The sequence below is a fragment of the Cololabis saira genome, chromosome 13 (genome assembly GCF_033807715.1).
Source record: "Cololabis saira isolate AMF1-May2022 chromosome 13, fColSai1.1, whole genome shotgun sequence".
Lineage (NCBI taxonomy): Eukaryota > Metazoa > Chordata > Actinopteri > Beloniformes > Belonidae > Cololabis > Cololabis saira.
In genome coordinates, this window is record NC_084599.1 from 37,578,799 (window position 1) to 37,599,370 (window position 20,572).

Below are 20,572 nucleotides of genomic sequence, written 5' to 3' on the forward strand. Positions count from 1 at the left end.
AGATATTTGACCAGATGTTATTCCAATTAAAATCTAAATCCAAGTCTGGAATATCACTCCTCCACCGAGCATCCACAGTTAGGGGCACATAGCCGGACTTTAAAAAAAAATATCATATAACAAGGAAACCAGATCTTTAGATCTACTTGCTTTGCAGATGTGCTCATGTATAGGCTGTAGGGGTGGGTATTGCCAAGGACCTCACGATACAATACACATCACGATACCTGAGTCACGATACGATACGATATTGCGATATCCAAATTTTGCGATATATTGCAAAAAAAAAAATTAAATCTTTTTTTATTAAATTTTTGGCACAACAAACATTAACAGTGTAAATACACATATTAATTATATATTGCGATATATAAAGTTTGCTGAACACTGTAAAAAGCTTTATGGATCTTAAAATCCGAGTTGCACGTTCATCAGATTATAGTGACAATTCATGGGACAAACTGAGTCAAAACAATGTTTTATTATAACTATACAAGCTAAAGTTACAACATATTTGTATATGTTTTTCATATTATTTACAACATATGAAATTAACATTAAATCTAGTATGAGGTTGCTTTAATTATGTGGCAAATGATAATAAACACAAGAAAGATGGGTACTTAGATATGTAAATAGATATTTTATTCAACTTTGCCGCTGTTCATACAAAAAGTAAATAAAATGTCCTATCTAAAACCAAGGACAGGAACAGTGATCAGTCAGTATAGATATAAATCCATAAATAAATAAACCTCTGTCCATTATTTTTCATTTTTCAAGGACAGGCAATTGTGTTATATAAAGAATAAATTATAAAATGAAATAAAATGTGAAATAAAACCTGAACTCAGTGCAGGGCCCTCCCAGGGTTGGTAGAGAGTGGCAATGCCCAGGACTGTCACTTAGGTAGGAGCACTTGGTGATATAATGGGGAAAAAAATCGGGGATAAAAAATATAAAAAAAAAAAAAAAAAAAAATGATATTCAAATTTTGAATATCGATATTGAATCAGCTGGAAAAGTATTGCGATATATTGCCATATCGATATTTTTGCCCAGCCCTAATAGGGTGTATTGTAAGGGCAGCATCTGCAGCCGTAAAGCTGCAGTTTGTGGTCACGATCGTGTCGGAGATCCAGATCCCTCTGCATGACCGGTGTGAAAAGTCCACATCTCAAAAGCTTTTTCTGTTTGTTTTGTCTTGGTAATGACCCTCCTCCGGGTCTGAGAGCGTGGGGACGGTGCCGGCAGCTCTGCAGAGATGAACCGAGTCGGTTGTTTAAACGGAGCCCACGACTACACCCTCTCCACTCTGTGGTGCGAACCACATGCAGGAGCTAATGATGCGGCCCGGTCCTGTTGTTTCCAGTCTTTCCTCTGATCCTCATCTATCTGCTTCTCTTCTCAGGGCTCGGACCAGCAGGTTCCCTCCAACTGTGTGATCAAGAGGGAACAGGAGAAATGTTTGGACATGATGGCATCAGAGCTTTCTAACACAGAATTTGGTAGGTTGTTCTTTTTTTTTAACCTTATTATTCTTTCCCTTCACCTTAACCCCTCCTGGTGACAGTTTTCAGCTCATTACACCGAGAACTCAGCGATTAACCACCAGAACATCTTCAGGGCCAAAATACTAATGAGCAGCAGAGGATTCTATTATAATGTGGAGTTGACTCTGACCTGCTTGATCGTTGAAAAGGCTTCACATCGGGATTTTTCTGCATAAAAAGACTAAATAGAAACAGAGAAATGCGTAGCCAGGCCTGTGTTTTACCGCACTGCCCTTTTCAGAGATGGAGAGGCTGTTGAAGCTCGGCTTCTTGACTGACTGCCGTGATAATTAAAGATGATCAGTGAGTGATGGGCTTCGTTTCTGAAACGATGCAGAAATGATGAACGATGGGGGGAGGGGGCTCAGAGCAAGCTCTCCTCCTTGACCTTGTTTTCTGAGTTAAAGATTATAATGAAGGTTTGACACCCGTTAAAACCCGTCCAGACCCTTTTTTATCCTTTTATTTACTCCTTTGGTTTGGTTCAGGCACCAGAAAGTAACACTGAGAGCTTTAATTATTTCTTGGTTATGGTTAAAACATTAAGGCTGGTTTTTAAATTCATAATTTAACATTACAAATGTACTTTTTCCAGTTAAATTGGCAACAAATCCAACCCAATCTACAAAACACAGAAAAATTACGCAAACACTCGACAGTCCTTCAAAAAAAATCCATCGCCTTGAATTCCCATGGGCCAACTTTGAGAGGACTCGTACGTTAAACCTACATGCACAGAGCTTCTTTTCCCATGTCTATTCCATGATTTACTGACCAGAGTGAAACACAGATGCAGTGAAGAGTATGTTAGAAGTCTAAACTCTAACTCTAAACTCTAAAGTCTAAGCTGAGCTGTTTAAAGAACCTGGATTGTAAATCATGAATGGAAGAAAAGCATTGCTAAAAGCAGCGTAGGAGCTGCACTTCTGCAGTGTGTTTGCTGTTTTTTGCTCGGTCTTCTCTTCTCCCGCCTGCTCGTCTGTCACGGCAGCTGCTGGCCAAGAAAATAAAGTTAACATTACGTTACTGAGTCTGTTCTCAAGTCAGCTGCATCGTGTGGACCCGTCATCACGGGGATTTCAGTGATTTGAACAGTAACAGTGGATATTTCTGCACCTTTATTCAGCGAGCTGAAGATCATGTTTGTTTTGTGTTTTTTGTCTCGTCATTTCTGCTTTTATTTTGAAAGGTAACTCTGCCCTTCCTCATGTGTCACCGGTCTGATCGTCTCCCCTGATTCCTGATTGTGTCCAACTGTTCCCTCTTCCCCCCCCCCATGTGTCCATATAGTCTGCGTCTCCCGTTGTCTGGTGCCAGTGTGTCGTCATACATCATCATACCCAGTACTGGAGTTGTGAAACAAAATCAGGGGGGATGGTGGATTTTATCATATGGGGACAGATAATTTGTGCTGATTACAAATAATATAATATATTACAAATAGCACTGACCAAAACACCTGCAGAAATACTGCAGGAATGACATAGCAGCAGTTAAATGCAGCCTTCTGTAAGCTTTAAATATCCACTGGACTTACATCAAATACATCAAAACACAACAATAAAACTGTTTTCTGAACTTATCAATATGACTCTGTCCTTCACAGAATAAGTAAAATGGATCACTGCAAAAACTCAAAATCTTAACAAGAATATTTGTCTTATTTGTAGTTAAAATGTCTAATTTTAGTAAAAACAAATCTCATTACACTTAAAACAAGACTCATCACTGGAAAAAACTACAATTTTCACCTGTTTCAAGTAAATTTTCACTTGAAATAAGTAGAAAAATCTGCCAGTGGAACAAGATTTTTTTTGCTTGTAATGAGAAGATAAATCTTGTCCCACTGGCAGATTTTTCTAATTAATTCAAGTGAAAATTTACTTAAAACAGGTGAAAATTGTCAAATAAGTTATTTTTCTGGTGATGACTCTAAATGTTGAAATAGCAGTAAAACATCATTCATTGATGAAATGACATAAGGGATGGAAAGGAGGGATGGCAGTTTTACAGGGGGGGTGATTTGACTGTTTTTATTTCAGGGGGGATGAGGGGGGATGCCATCTCCCCTCATCCCCCCTCAACTCCAGTACTGGTCATACCAGCCAGTGTCCAAGATCCAAGATCCATAGCCGTAGTTTGTCTAGTCTCGTGGTCATAGTTTTACTTTGTAGCCTTGTTTTGTTCCAGCGTCAGGTCTCAGTTAGGTTTATAGATAAGTAGCTTTGTTTTCCTCCCTTTAAAGCGTCTTTTGTTGGATTATTATTTTTGGGCATCGCACCTTTTATGGTAGCATTTTTCGTCCTTTTGGAGTAACTTTATTTTTTGGACCTGTCAGTGCTCTGTGTGAATAAACTCAATACATCAGCTCTTCCTCCCGCCCGGGTCTGATCATGTACATGAAGCACAGGGAAGGAGTGGGAAAACCCTCGGCTTCGAGGTGATGAAGACGGTTTTCAACCCAAAACACAATCCAAAAACAAGCTGCTGAATAAACACAGGGAAAAATAGGCGGACGAAAAACTCACACCGCTAACCATGTGTCTGACTGAATAAATGAAGAATGACTGAAAACTAAACTAAAAATCTCTCAGCTCACAGATGACACCTCGATGCACAATATTAAAAATATAAACCGATACTTTGTGTGTGTGTGTTTAGTTTTAAAGCTTTTACTTTTAAATGTCTGAACGGGAGCATCAATGCTAATGTCCTTGTTGTATCCTTAGAGCTGCAAGCTGCTGCGTCATATTATTTTAATACAGTTTCGTTGCCACGACGACCGTTCGGGTGAGCTTTAAGAATGGTTTTTGCAGCTGCACCTTCTTTTTTTTATCTCAGGATCGGTGCTGATGTTTTACAGACTGCAGCAGCAGCATTTTTATCATTTTAAATAACCAAACCGAAGTGTTAGCGCCGGTGCTGTTCAGTCATCATGCATTTCCAGTCAGGCAGACCCGGGGCCGTGCTGGGGTCCTGCACGTAATGCGTAAGAGATTACGTAACGAGTGCATCACGGCCTGATTTTAAAAGATGCTACACACCTGCGAGCAATTACGCCATTTTCATTAGATCAGTTTATCTGGTTAAATTTCTTTATTGGATGCAAATTAAATCATCAGTCCTACAGATATCATCCATCCCAAACAATTACACATCTTCATTTTCTCTAGCACAACTCTGAAATCGGTCTCACCATTGATATTTCAAAGTCATAAATCATATTCTGTTGCATAACTTCATCCAGATCATGTAACTCCAAGCCTCCAAGAGTCGTCCTGGCTCTTTCAGACCAGTTCTGTTACTGGGAGTAGTAATAAAAAAAGAAGCTGAACCTGTAACTTATAGTCCAGCCAAACATAAACGCTTTGCTTCATTGCAGTTGAATAACGATTTGGTGTCAGAGTTGTAATCATCTTGTATTGCAGTCATGACTGTTTTAAAGTAATAGTTGTGGGGTTCTTGTCACTTTCCTCAGACTGCCCCTGGTTTTGGGATAATCTGACGTGTTGGCAGCCAGCGAAGCTCGGTGACGTGGTGGAAGTCAACTGTCCCGAACTCTTCTCTCAGTTCATGAGTGAGGAAGACTACGGTCAGTTCTTTTTTATTATTGATGCTTTAATTATTGATGCTTCTGAAACAAGCATCAATAATTTTGCATTTTTCCATATGATTGTATTTCTTCTTGCTCTTTCTGGGTCTCAAAAAGCAGTGTTTATGTCATATCTGCAGATGAGCTGTCGAAGGAAGACAAAGTGATACTTAAATGCCCATTAACTTTTGCTTACCAAGGTTGGGTAAGCAACCTCTGCCCAGCCACCTTCTCTAGCTCCTCCAGGAAAAGACCAAGGCGTTCCCAGGCCAGCCAAGATATATAATCTCTCCAGCATTTCCTGGGTCCAGGGGGCATCTTCACCAGATCCTCAAACCACCTCAGCTTGGTCCTTGATGTGAAGGATCAGTGACTCTACTCCAAGTTCCTCCTGGATGATCAAACTTCTCATATCGTCTCTAAGGGAGAGTCCAGCTACCCAATGGAGGAAATCTGTTTCAGCCACTTATATTCTGGATCTTATTCTCTGTCTCTACCCACAGCTCATGATCAAATATGAGGGGAGGAACTAGGGCTGGGCGATTTTGGACAAAAATAAAATCCCGATCTTTTTTCTCTGAAAAGCCAATTTTCGATTTCGATTTTTTTGGTAAAACTACAAAAGACAATGGAATAAATTGTTTCAAATATTGTATCTTTATTTTTAAAGAAAAATAGCAAACAAATTTCCCTATTGGGAATGAAGTGCAATTGAAAGATACTGTAAATCCTCCTTGAGTTTAGTAAAGTGACAACATTTACAATTTTCTTGACCAAACAAAGATGACTAGACGAGCTCTGTCTGTAATGCAGCCAGCTGCAAAAAAGGAAAATCGATGTTCCGATTTTCCTTTTTTTTTAACATCGTCTTGATTAATAAATCCGATTTAGATTTAAAATCGATTAATCGCACAGCCCTGGGAGGAACGTAGATCAACCGATTAACAGAAAGCTTTCCCCAGCAGATTGGTACAGAGTTCACATTACTGAAGACGCTGCACCGATCCACCTGACAATCCCTCACTCTTGAACAAGACCCCAAGATACTCAAACTCCTCAACTTGAGTCAGCACCTCGACCCCTTCCTGGAGAGAGCATTTCACCCTTTACCGACAAAGAACCCTGGTCTTCAGATCTGGAGGTGCTGATCCACTGTGAACCACTCCAAGGAAAGCTGAAGATCCTGACTTGATAAAGCGAAGAGGACAACATCTGAGCATCATGAGCATCTCTGAATGCAAAACACCGGATCCTGCAGTGTGGGAGTGAGGGGGGCAGGGTAACGGCCCCTTTTGGGTGGGGGAGAAGGTTCGTCCCTCAAGACTCCTCTCCCTGGCCCTGCCCCTTTTCAACCTTTCCCCGACCCTGCACCCCAACCTGGGACTTGATGATTGGGCCGAAGCTTCGGGAGCTGCGTGCTGGCCTGCGGTCCCCACCCCTGGTCATCCAGTTGCTGCTTCCACCTGCCTGCTGTGCTGTTGCCGTCCCCGACCCCCAGCCTGGCCTTCGGCAGGAGGGTCCCCCCTTATGATCCTGGTCCTGCTCAAGGTTTCTTCCCTCTTAAAGGGGAGTTTTTCTTGCCACTGTTTGGCTTAAGGTTTTTCTCCCACTAGGGGAGTTTTTACCTGCCATTGGTTATGTAATAATTGCTCGGGGGTTTATGTTCTGGGTCTCTGGAAAGCGTTTAGAGACAACTTTTGTTGTGTTAGACGCTATATAAATAAAATTGAATTGAATTGAATTGAATTGAACATCATCCGTCAAAAGCAGAGTCCTTTGGCCACCAGACCAGACTCCTTCCACTCCTTTGCTGAGCCTAGAAGTTCTGTCCATTAATGTTATGAACACAATCGGTGACTGAGGGCAGCCTTGATGGAGGATCAGCTGACCGAGGCCCATGACTTCAGCTTCCACCCATTGCCACACCTGACCCACTCAGCCCTCGTGTGAGTGGTGAACTCCCAAGAGGTCCTACCTAAATGTCTTCATCGTACATTCTTGTATGAGTTGGAAGCCAATACTGGGATAAATAAGACAATTCATACAATGTGACAGCTGCTGAAGAGAAAACCAAAGGTGAAACGAGTGGGTTAAAGGGTTAACTTCTGCAGCAGTTTAGAGAACTGAAGAAGCTGTAAAATAAAGACCGTTGTGTGAATATTCAGCTCAACAGATTGATCATTAACATAGCAGCTTTTTTGCTGCAGGTCTTTTGCGCCTCGGCTCAGGTGTTGATGAGATAATTCGTGACTTAGCCTGAGGAATAAGCATGCGTTTGCATCTATCAGAGGACGTGTTGTGTGTCCACAGGACTGGGCAAAGTGAGCCGTAACTGCACCGAGTTCGGCTGGTCTGAGACCTTCCCCCACTACATCGACGCCTGCCTGTACGAGGAGGGAAACAGCAGCCACCCGGTGAGTTCACCGCCACCGCGGCGGCAGCGTCGGACGCAGAGCTTCGCATCACCCACTTCACACCGCGATGTGCTTGTGTTTCCCTCCCAGGACTTGTACTACGTGTCGGTGAAGGCTCTGTACACTGTGGGCTACAGCACATCTCTGGTTTCTCTCACCACTGCCATGGTCATCCTCTGCAGGTTCAGGTGAGATTTCTGATGGGATCGTAATCTAAATCACATTAAAAGCAATGTACATTGATGACTTTCCCATTGAGTGAAGCTATAGGATGACTTTAAATGAATGGAGATACGTCCAGCCCAGGGGTCGGCAACCCGCGGCTCTTTAGCGCCGCCCTAGTAGCTCCTGGAGCTTTTTCAAAAATGTTTGACCTTTTCTTTTCCTTTTTTTCTTTTTTCTTCTTCTTTTTTTTCCTTTTTTTCTTTTTTTCTCTTTTTTCCTTTCCTTTTTAATCTCGACATTTCGAAATTTTTCTAGAAATTTTGACTTTTTTCTCGAGATTGTACTTCAACATTTATCTCGACATTTCAACTTTTTTCTCAAAATTTCAACTTTTTTCTTGACATTTCAACTTTTTTCTCGACATTTTGACTTTTTTCTCGACATTTCAACTTTTTTCCTGAAATCTTAACTTTTTTCTCGACATTTTGACTTTTTTCTCAAAATTTTTCTTGAAGTGCATAATGAAAAAATAAATCTCCCCCAGTTATAACTAATATAGATACATGCAGCATGTGTTGCCTTCATTCTAAGACTGATACAAGACTTTTCATTTTTTGCGGCTCCAGACATATTTGTTTTTTGTATTTTCGGTCCAATATGGCTCTTTCAACATTTTGGGTTGCCGATCCCTGGTCCAGCCCGTCTGACTCGGTCCACAAAGGGAAGAAAACTGCAGAACTTTGCTGCAGAACTGAACGTATTTACAGCCTGGTTCAACTAAATAGTTCTGGTTTCAGTGACTAGCTTTCACATCCATGACAACCGAATTGGAGGTGAATCTAAAACCCCAGTGTGTGCATAATTATAGGTGTGGTCTTTTGATTGACAGTTTCAGTCCTTGCCAACATGATGCCGTGCAGTTAGATGCAAAAGAGGCTTTGAAAGCACTTTTCGACTGTTTTTGTACAGTTTATTGTATGAGCCATAGTCATTTTTGTCATTTTGCTCCTCGCCACTAGAGGGCTGTATTTGCTGTGTGGCTCAGCTGTTTCCAGGTCAGCTGGGTTACGGCGTTTAACTGGGGGAAATCCATAATGATGTACGATACCACCGATTTCCTTTCCGATCCGATATTGAGCAAAAGTCAGGCTGGTTTCGGCGATACCAATTCAATACCGATACATTGTGCAAATACACCCTAATGTGCCCGGTAAATCTAAAAGAAATGGTGTATTTTAAAGTCAGAACTATACTTAGGATGTGGCCTCATTCACAATATATCCGAGCTATTACAACAACAGAAAATCCAGTGTTTGAAAAAGGTGTTTCCATCACTAAAAACTAGGGCTGTGTGATTAGTCGATTTTAAATCTAAATCGGATTTATTAATCAAGACGATGTTAAAAAAAGGAAAATCGGAAAATCCATTTTCCTTTTTTGCAGCTGGCTGCATTACAGACAGAGATCGTCTAGTCATCTTTGTTTGGTCAAGAAAATTGTAAATGTTGTCACTTTACTAAACTCAAGGAGGATTTACAGTATCTTTCAATTGCACTTCATTCCCAATAGGGAAATTTGTTTGCTATTTTTCATTAAAAATAAAGATAAAATATTTGAAACAATTTATTCCATTGTCTTTTGTAGTTTTACCAAAAAAATCGAAATCGAAAATCGTTTTTTCAGAGAAAAAAATCTGAATTTTATTTTTGTCCAAAATCGCCCAGCCCTACTAAAAACGGATCATAATCAAAATAATAAACCATTAAAATGAATAGGAGAATAATAAACAGAAATAAGAACTACTATAAAAATGACAATGAAAAAAAAGTTCCAAAATCTGAATAGTTTAGTTTCCACCATATTCCTGTTAATGATATACATTACCCCAGATGACTGGAGTATCAAAAGTATTGATATTTTCATTTGAGAATCGATTTTAGAGCAAACAGATCTGGTATCGGAAGTATCAATATTTCAGTATTGATCTGCACATCACTAGAAACCCATCACAGGTGTTGCTAAAGAAGCAAACAGTTTTTAACTGGCTTAGTTTGTGCTTACGTATGTGTTCTTGGATGTGAGAAATTCGGTTTGTTGTTTTCGTTAAGTATTATGAGTTAAAGTAAAGAAAAATAAACCTGCGAAGCTACTGTGAATCAAATACAACCTTTCGTCCGATATGTTCTGAGTGCACATCTGTAACCAGTACTAGACTTCGTTTAGGACTTAGTCTGTACAGTTTATCGCTTATCTCAGTAACTATAAATAGGGTTTTACCCCTGCAAAAAAGGCAAATAAAGTAGTTGCAGACGTTTCCCACAAGGCTCTGGTGGATTGTGGCTGACTTAAAGGTAGGGTAAGTGGTTTCTGGATGACGTCTCGTCTGTTTATATTGGAACTAAACACCAAGCTCTTCCCTGCTGTCCTCCCTGGGAAAACACACGTCGTTAATTCTCCCGGTTTACTGTATGTGCACAAGCATGAACTCTCCTGGCTGGAGCAACGTTTTTATGATCCGGGGCTTTGTAAACCGTCAGAGCTGCCAGTGTTCTGGCCAGATGGGCCGCCAACAGACGAGGAGATATTCATTGAGTGTTTCTGAGTTAGAAACTGCACAGAATAGTCGTAAATAGTCATAAATCATGGCTACAAGACCTGGATCTGTCGTGCACATGTACAGAAAACTTTCTTTGTGGAAACTGTAGCAGGAATATGTCACAGTTGGCCATGTGGATATCTGCAGCCCGATTTATATGCCTATAAATGGGTTTTACACTTGATGTTTTAGTCCGTGTATAAAACACGTATAGATTCAAACTAAATCATTACTGCTGAAAGCCTCTGAGAGCTGATCGGAGATTAACTTCTCTGCAAGCCTCCTTTAACAAGAAATACTTGACAATTTATGAGGAGGGAGTAAAAATAGAAATGGCTTTATCTCTTCCAGCTTCTGGAGAAATGACCCGAGACAACATGACGTGCCTCGCTTACGGACATCCAGAGGAATATTTTGGGGGATTTAACCTAAAACAAGGGTTGAAAGCTGTTCCCTCACTGAATTTTCAGCATTACGAACTTGTAAAAGGTTTTACTGTCACAGCTTTTTTAGAACATGCTGCCGACCCGAATACAGAGCTGGATGATTATTAACAAAAGGCATTAAGCTGATGGGAAAATGTGAAATATCTATGAATAAAAGTTAAATGTAAGAATCAATGAATTACTTCAAATTGCACTTTCCATTTTATCCGCAGATGTTTTTGATTGAAATTGATCAGTGTTTTGAAGCAGCGACGGCCAACGTGCTTATCATTATTGGCATTCCTAACTGTCCCTGCTTTAGATTAGATTAGATTCAATTTTATTGTCATTACACATGTACAAGTACAGAGCAACGAAATGCAGTTTGGCATCCAACCAGAAGTGCAACAGAAAGTATTATAGTAAATACAGTATATACAGATTATAAAGTGCCGTACAACAGGCTGGCTTAAAGGGGACCTATTATGGCATCTAATCCATATTTTAAACAGGCCTTGAATGTCTTAAGAACAAGCTTTTGATTGTTTTTGCTAAATAAATTAGAAATTCAGCCTCTGATCCATGTCTTTATCTTCCCAGTCTCTAACCTCATTATCTATGCAGGATTCTGAGTGGGCGGGGCTATGATAATGAGGCTCTGTGCTGATTGGCTGCCTGAATGACGCGATACACCGCTATGAAAAAATGGCGGAAGCTCCGGCCAGCAGAGTTACCGTGTCCTAACTGCATGCGATGCGAGCGAGCGTCAGCGACAAAATCAATTCCATTGCTTTATTTTCTATTGGACTGTCCTAATTGGCTGCAGCGCTGCGCAGCGCGACGCGGTGCGATGTGGCATGCTGTTTGGGCTGAACATTTGTCGGACGCCCTGCTTCTATTTTCTTCCTGTCGCTCGCGTTGAAAGCCGGTTGAAAGCGCTGCAGGAAACAGTCATGATGAGGAACGGCTGATCCAGTTAGTTGAAATGAGAAGTTATCTCTATGATTCCTCCTCATGTCACTACAAAAACCTCGATAAAGTGGCAGCTTCTGGAGGGAGATGGACAGAGAGCGTCCGATGTCACGCAGTGCTACGCGATAGTCGCATGCAGTTAGGACATGGTGTTTAGTTGTGGGCGTGGTTTCACGCATCGCTCCCATCGTTACGTAATGACGGGCGCAGAATCTTATTGGCTCGTAGATCCACATCACACTGGACGGCTCATCCAGGCGGCTGTACAGACACTGCAGAATTTGGTTGCTTTCCTCCTCTGAGTTGGCAGGCTGAGGGGAGACCACTTTATATATGTTAAAGCAAGAAAAAAACGTGTTTTTCATAATAGGTCCCCTTTAAGGCCTGACCTGCTACTATTAGTAATAAATTAGACAAAAAAAAGTAGACAGATGAAATTAACATTAAATAATGCAGAGATATAAACAACCTATCTGAGGCTGCTATACTAGTGCAAATATTTAGTGCATATCGACTTGGGAGTGCAAACAAATGGCTGATCTTATTCATGGAAAGGTTTGTAAACGACTCCATGTCTCTTTTCCACCCAGGAAGCTGCACTGTACCAGGAACTTCATCCACATGAACCTCTTTGTGTCGTTCATCCTGCGAGCTATTTCTGTCTTCATCAAAGACGGCGTGCTGTACGCCGAGGAGGACAGCGATCACTGCTTCATACACACTGTGAGATACACACACACACACACACATTGGCCTGTTTTCACGCTCCTGATGCCTCCTGACACACATTACGCCGTGCATTTCCCTCGTTCCTGAAGCTGGAGTGTCGAGCGGTGATGATATTCTTCCACTACTGCGTCCTCTCCAACTACTTCTGGCTCTTCATCGAGGGTCTGTACCTCTTCACTCTGCTGGTGGAGACCTTCTTCCCCGAGAAGAGATACTTCTACTGGTACATCATCATTGGCTGGGGTGAGCACGGAGCACATGGCTCACAGTCTGACCCGTCAGGGCCGTCCCGCGGTGAGTGCTCACCATCTGTGTGTCTCAACAGGAACCCCGACGGTGTGCGTGACCATCTGGGCGGTGCTGAGGCTGCACTTCGATAACATGGGGTGTGTTGTGAATCAGTAATGAGCAGGGTGTCCCGCCGAGGTCTGTCTCCTCCCGTTCTGACTGTCTCTCTCCCTCAGGTGCTGGGACATGAACGACAACGCTGCCATCTGGTGGGTGATAAAGGGACCCGTACTGGCATCCATCATGGTAGGAGGACACGCCCAGGAAGCAATCAAAGGTAGATTTATTGATGATCACGACCTTACATTTCTGTCTGCAGATCAACTTTGTGCTCTTCATCGGCATCATCGTCATCCTGGTGCAGAAGTTGCAGTCTCCAGATATTGGAGGGAATGAATCCAGTATTTACCTGTAAGTACTTTTCTATTTCCTGCCTTTGTGTAACACCTAAAAAAAGAGTGAAATTGTTGCTTTTTAAGTGTTTTTTTTTTTTTTTACATATAACCTCCTGTAACTGCATCTTTTTAAAATAGTCATGTTACATTCATATAGTTTTAATCTGTGGCGCTTCTAGTAGCTGGTACTCAGCATCACTCAAGGGAAGAAATACTTCCTGCGTTTAATTGGCTGGAATTCGTGAATTCGTGGAATTCCTACTGGTCGGAGATTTTGAATAAAACGTGTTATCAGTGATACATTTACAACATTTCCTGTATGGGACCTTAACTCCTGAACCAGATCCAGAATCTGGAAGTGGACAAAAAGATGGCCCGCAGGAACGACCATTACAGCTGGACATCTCTGTTCAGTAAACACATTAGCTTGTCAGTTGCTGTTGTGTAACATTACATATTATGTCATCATCTTATACAGGACTGTCTCAGAAAATTAGAATATTGTGATAAAGTTCTTTATTTTCTGTAATGCAATTAAAAAAACTGAAATGTCATACATTCTGAAATATTGCAAGCCTTTTATTATTTTAATATTGCTGATTATGGTTCACAGTTTAAGATTAAGATTCCCAGAATATTCAAATTTTTTGAGATAGGATATTTGAGTTTTCTTAAGCTGTAAACCATGATCAGCAATATTAAAATAATAAAAGGCTTGCAATATTTCAGTTGATTTGTAATTAATCCAGAATGTATGACATTTTTGTTTTTGTAATTGCATTACAAAAAATCACAATATTCTAATTTTCTGAGACAGTCCTGTACATATTATGTCACCATCTTTTAGGTTTTTCTGCATATAGTTGTTAGTTGACGTAGATGTAAGAATCACAGTAAAGTACAAACTATGTGTTTAGTTCCTGGTTTTTAGTTGCCAATAACAATGTGATGACTTCACTCTGAGTGTGTTCTGACCCGGGGAGCGCCGCAACACGAGTTTCAACACTCTGTGACATAAAGGGGATTTACAACAACTTGGGTTTCAGAGATGTATTTAAAAAGCAGTTGATTGATTTATTGATTGGTTGATTGTGTCCAGTTTTGTGAGTCCTGGTGCTTCTCTGGCCAGCAGGCTGCCACACTTGTCCTGTTTGCAGAAGCATGTCTCCTCCTCAGTACATCTGAAGCCAGGTGTTTCTTTGGTGCCAAGTAGAAAGATGATGCGTGCATCCCTCTCGAAAAAGCAGTTAATATTGCCTACACGCTTCCTGAAAAGTATTATCATCCTCTCGCAACTCTAGTTCCTTTTCTCCAGCGCTGCTTCCCAACCTCCACGAGTTTACTATCGGGTCCATTCAATTCAGCATCATTTATGTAGCCAAATCATGACTAATATCATCTTAAAACACTTCAATAATACTGTTAAACTAATTCTAAACTTAAAGCAAATAAAACAATAGAACAATAATAGTAGCGAGAGTCAGCGGCAGGCGACTGTGGGAAGAAAAAAAACCCTGAACAGGAAGAAACCTCGGGCAGAACCAGACTGATGGATCAGAGCCACATCTGGAAAGATGTAGGTCCGGTTGCTTATCAAACTTCCTTTGACCACAGTTGGTCGGCGCTACGACCAATCAGAGCAACATGAGGCGACGTATTCAGGACGGTGGAAACGAGTCAACAGGCTTGTGTCAGATTAAATTAAACTTTTGCCTCATGCTGTCACCAAAGAGCAAAAACCTCTAAAGAAATGATTATAGGTAGGCCTGTGTTGAAAAAATCGATTTCCCAATTCTAAATCGATTCTCATATTAATTCCTAAAAATTGATTCATATGTCTAAAGATCGATTTATTTTTAAAAAAAATTCTGGGGGGGGTTAATTTATTTATGTATTTTTTTTTTTTTTTTTCATCATTACATTACAGCTTTTGGTAATTCTTTTGTTTATCCCCAAAAAAGGAATGTTTTGTTGGACACGAGAATAACTGGTCCCATGTTTTTGCCTTTAAATATGTTTAAAGGTATGAAAACATTAAAGTGTTAGGTTATAATTGCATAAATTGTCTATATTTCATTACTTTATATACTGTCTTGGGGTTACATTTGCAAAAAATGCTAAAAACCAAATGCTCAAAAATTAAAAACTAAAATAGACCGAAAATGGAACAAATAAAAACGGAATGTGGGAAAAAATAAAACCGATTTCATCCGTCTCTGTTTCCTCCCTGGATCTGTTTGATAATTCTGCCCCACGATGTTTCTGAAAGCAGTTTTATCAGCATTCTGGGAGCTGATTGGTCCTTACAGCATCATTAGCTGCCAATACTTGCTGTTTAATCTCAATATAATACTAGTAGTAATATTTTGCATAACTACAGTCATATAATTCATGCAACAGCTCAAAAAACAGTTTTAATAACACTAACCCAAATCAATATCAGAATCGAATCGGATCGAATCAAATCTTGATAATCGATTCTAAATCTTAAGAATCGGAATCGAATTGATTCTTGACATTTGAATCGATCCCCAGCCCTAATTATAGGTCAGTTTTCTGCCTGGACGTCTTAGATTTTGTCCTCTAACACAACCGACTTAGATTAGTACTGTAGGGTGATTGACAGACGTGAGCAGAACCTGATAACGAGCTGACGGGGATCCACCAAGGGGGCAGCGGTGGGGAGGGGGAAGGCCATCGTTTTAAAGTTTTCCTGTGATGGACTGGTGACCAGCTTCTTGTCTGATGGCGGTTGGGATGAAGGCCAAACCCCCCTGGCCCTGAACTGTAAGGATAAGGGTTTTCCAAGTCTCGCTGTGACCTGATGAGAAGCTGCAGCTGGATAAACAGTTTTTTCTTCAGTTGGAGCTTCAAAAACAGTCCTGACCTTTTCTAAGCAATGAAGTAAAGGTCTGGAGTAATTCTCCCTCCAGCAGACAGTCGGGGGATTATCCTCCCGTGAGGACATTTATTTGACATGTTTATGCAGGTTTGTTGCAGTTTTGATGGCAAAAGCCACTAAATCCATGAAAGATAAAAACACAAGAGTCATTTTAGAAATATTAAAAGAACCGTATTTACACGAAGCTAAATTCATCATGGCAGAATAAAAAGGATTATCCTGCCACAAACTCATCAGTGCATGTTGGTATGATGTGTGTTGCGAGTTTTACTGATTGCAGTAATTGATTGCTGATTAAAAACGATAAGTGCCCATCACATGTGTCCGTGTGCTGTTCTGCAGGAGGCTGGCCCGCTCCACGCTGCTGCTCATCCCCCTCTTCGGGATCCACTACACTGTGTTCGCCTTTTCTCCTGAGAACGTCAGCAAGAGGGAGCGTCTGGTGTTCGAGCTCGGCCTCGGATCCTTTCAGGTCTCACTTCTTCTATTCAGTTTATTATTTGCACATGAATGAATCATGAAAGTCCTTACTATGAACTCAGACTTTTCTTTTTGTGTTATAGCATAAAGTATTCATGATTAGTACCTACCGTCACTCTGAGCTTTGAAATCAGAGTAATCAGAGTAAAGGCTGCGTCAACCACTGAGGTTCACCTCTCCTCACGAGTTTTAAGCCAAAGGTGTTTTGTGAATTTTTACGCCACACAACTTTAGCACCAGATATTTATTTACTTTGTCCTTATAATTTCAACATCTGTTCACAAACATACAGTAAAGCGGAGAACTCAGAGCTCTATGTGCAACTCAAATATTCAATTCAATTTTATTCATATAGCGTCTATTACAACACAAGTTGTCTCCAGGATCTTTCCAGAGACCCAGAACATCACCCCTAAGTAATTATTACATAAACAGTGGCAGGTAAACAACTCCCCTAGTGGGAGAAAAACCTTAAGCCAAACAGTAAAAAGAAAAACTCCCCTTTCGGAGGAAAGAAACCTGGACCAGGACCTGGATCATAAGGGGGGACCCTCCTGCTGAAGACCAGCTGGGCAGAGCAGGAAAAGAGAGAACAGATAGAGAGAATGAAGAACATAGAAAGGAGAGACACAGTCACAGTCAGGATGTTGGAACAAAGCAAATTCAAATGTTATTCAATAGTGGTCGGATGCCCATCGATTCTGAAGAGAATTAAAAGCTAACTTAAGATTATCGCTATCAACATCCATATGAATGTTAAAGTCACCCACTATGATGACTTTATCTGTACTGATCAATAAACCAGATAGGAGATCTGAAAACTCAGACAGAAACTCTAGATAAGCACCAGCAGGGGGCCGGTACACTACCACTAACAAAACTGGCTTCTCTGATTTCCATCTCGGGAGTTTTAGACTAAGAGTGAGGCTTTCAAATGTGTTATAGTTGCATTTAGGTTTAGATTTTATCTGAGATGCCCCCTGGGAGTTTGAGTGGTCAGCTGATGAACTTCCTGGTTAGTATCAGATTCGTTCTCTGGGTGCTGCAATACGGTTGGAGCTCAACATGAGGTCATGAGAGTTGAGATGGCAGCTAATGAACAGTTTGACATCCAAAGATCAATTAAAATAAACACCAATATTAGATAGAAACAAACTTTTTTTCATTTATTTATTTGCATCTGTGAGCAGAGGCCAACAAAAGCTCTTCTATTTTTTGGGGGGGTTTCTTTTTTTCTTTTTAACGTGCATCTTCTGCACTTTAACAAATTCTATCCTACTTCTGTAGAGAGTTGCCTTTCTCAGATTCATTTGAGTTCAACTACAAACTCTTAACAACTTTAGAGCTCAATCTTATTCTGACACAACAATTTGGTGACGAAAAGTTGTAAAAGAACTAGTTTATGTACAAGGTATTGACTATCTGCAACTTTACGGTTAAGTTAAGTTAACACGGCCCAAAGAGACACTATACTGACATTTACCAAACATGTTTCAGAAGATGTGTGAGGTTTTAAGTCTCATGTTCGGACCCCGTGTGTGTCTTTCAGGGCTTCGTGGTGGCCGTCCTCTACTGCTTCCTGAATGGAGAGGTAAATCTCTTTTTAAATGATGAACAGCGTCACATTTACAGCACTTTAAATAAAAAAACTGACCTGAAAGCTCCTACCTGACATCTGGAGGGGAATGTCTTTGCATGCTTTTATTCATAATACCAGAGATGCAGGACAAAAGGTTCAGTTTAAACATCTGGCTGCACAGTGTCTCTACACATCTGGGGGGGTATTTGTGTGGATGTGAAAGCATGTTTAGTGCAGGACTGCAGGACAGAGAGCTTGTCTACTTCAGAGAGGTCCATTAATAATGACCTTGTGAAGTATATCCCTCAAGGTGCAATCGGAGATCAAGAGGAAATGGCGCAGCTGGACGGTGAACCGGTACTTTGCTGTGGACCTGAAGCACCGGCATCCTTCGCTGGCGAGCAGCGGGGTGAACGGGGGAACGCAGCTGTCCATCCTCAGCAAGAGCAGCTCGCAGATCCGCATGTCCAGCCTGCAGGCCGAGACCCCGGCCACCTGAGCGCCGCCGCCGACCCCGCTCTCATCCCCATGACCACCTTCGCCGACCCGTACCCGGAACCGCCCCTGGATGACGTCACCATGGAAACCCAACTGAACTGCAGCGACCCAGAACAGCCGCTCGTCTGAGCCCCGAGTCCAACGAAAGCTGACCGGCTGGAAACGTCAGCGCCCCCTGCCGTCGGTGGGATGATCTGGCGTTTCCAGGCTGACACGTCGACCATCGACCCGTCTGTAAATATCATCATGTTGGTGTGAAACTCATCTGCAGACTGATCGTTCCAGTCCGTCCAAAAACGTGTTCTCGACTTTTCTCGTCTTGTCTGAGCGGCCGGGCGGATGTAAATACCTGCTTGGACCCTCCAGCGTTGCTGTCGTCTGTATGCCGGGTCAGATGTGGCACAATCTTAACTTTAAACCACTTTACAAACATTGGAGGTGGGGGGGGGGTCATGGATGATTTAGCATAAAGGCAATTGTAGTTCCCACCGTTTGAAGACGTCTCTTCATGAAGAGGAATGAGGCTACAGCACTGAACAAATGGAGTGACCTTTCTTAAAGGCGAATTGCTATGACGACCATTTAAGGACGAGAAGACTCATTAGTTTTGATTGAAGAAGGAACTGGAAAAGGTGTGATAACAGTAAAGTAGTAAAGAATACCGAGACTCCCCCTTCAGTTTCAGTGCTGCTGAACACGTGATGGACGCTTGGCGCCGTCTCCTGCTGTAAAACAGCGTAAAGAGAGGTGGCGGAGCAGGCGGAGGATCGGCGAGGAGGAAGGGCAGCGTTAATGTGAACAGCCAAAACAAACCCACGGAAAGGTTTCTGAGCCTCCTCCTTCGACTCCTCAGAAGTCTGAAACAGCCGTCAGTACAACAAATGTCAACTTTTAAACTCATGACTGATGTGCCATGAGTTTCCTTACCTGCATGAAGATGAATTTTAATATCTGTGTGCTTTAGTTGCTTTGATTTTTGCTTTGCTTGGTGGAGAGTTCTGTGTTTTTACGTGGATGTTGACTATATTTTTGCGCCGCGATCCTGATCCTCGTCTTTAAGGGCGGAGCCTCTTCTGAAGCCTCCTGCACGATGTTTCCACAATGTTCGGATTTTAAACGGAGATGCACACAGCCAGAAACCTCAGCACCTTTTTCAGATAAAACTTTGTAATTCATTTTAAAACATACCCCCTCGGGTGAGGGTCAGGGTCAGGTTAATGTTCGGGTTAATTCTCATTCCAGTTAGCTTTGCAGCTGATGTCACGGCACATTATTTGCATCCAATCCGAATCCCAACGTTTTTCTTCAGAAGTGCCTTTATGCACCGAACAAATATTTTGACATTTAATTTGTCTTTTAATTTCAAAACAAAACTGCAAAATACAGAAAAGGGTTATGGAAGTGCTTTTATGATGCTTCTAAACCGGTGTTTTAAACCTGGAGGCCTTCAGAGTACTTTAACTCGTCTTTAGAGACGAGCAGAACATACGAGTGCTAACATTTCACATGTACTCGCTGACAGATCTGCTTGTTTTACAGACATTTAGATGTTTTTGGGTTTTTTTTAGCAGGAAACATGTGGAAATGTTGCCTCAGTAATTAAAAGTGTTGGTTTTTGCGCTGTAAACCCCCCCCCCTTTTATTCTGACATATCTCCAATGGTCGCTGACATGCATTCTGTCGTATTGATAAGGTTCTGTTCCGCAGGCCCGGCTGCTACGGTCTTACAAACAATATGATGTCTTATTTTTGTTATTCTTGTCAATGTTTCTACATCTAGTGAACAAATAACCCCTGACTAGGGATGGGCGGTATGGACTAAAAAATGTATCACGATAATTTCTGGCATTTATCCCGATAACGATAAAAATTTTGATAAAAGAAATACCAAGTCAACTCCACCTTTTTAACTATAAATCTATCACCACATTCAGTCTTTGGAGCCAAAACACTGCTCTAAAAGATACTAAATTCTACTAAACGT

General features: G+C 41.4%; 1 protein-coding gene across 1 annotated transcript in view; it reads left to right on the plus strand.

Moving 5' to 3' along the window:
- adcyap1r1b (adenylate cyclase activating polypeptide 1b (pituitary) receptor type I) overlaps positions 1-18,715 on the plus strand; it is a 62,625-nt gene extending 43,910 nt beyond the window's left edge. The window contains exons 3-14 of the mRNA XM_061737276.1: positions 1,412-1,508; positions 5,032-5,145; positions 7,456-7,559; positions 7,650-7,747; positions 12,308-12,440; positions 12,536-12,689; positions 12,772-12,832; positions 12,911-12,980; positions 13,054-13,145; positions 16,374-16,503; positions 18,061-18,102; positions 18,401-18,715. Of these exons, the coding sequence (XP_061593260.1) occupies positions 1,412-1,508; positions 5,032-5,145; positions 7,456-7,559; positions 7,650-7,747; positions 12,308-12,440; positions 12,536-12,689; positions 12,772-12,832; positions 12,911-12,980; positions 13,054-13,145; positions 16,374-16,503; positions 18,061-18,102; positions 18,401-18,589 (1,284 nt within the window). The 3' untranslated portion in view covers positions 18,590-18,715. The remainder of the gene's footprint in view (positions 1-1,411; positions 1,509-5,031; positions 5,146-7,455; positions 7,560-7,649; positions 7,748-12,307; positions 12,441-12,535; positions 12,690-12,771; positions 12,833-12,910; positions 12,981-13,053; positions 13,146-16,373; positions 16,504-18,060; positions 18,103-18,400) is intronic.
- The last annotated feature ends 1,857 nt before the right edge of the window (positions 18,716-20,572 follow it).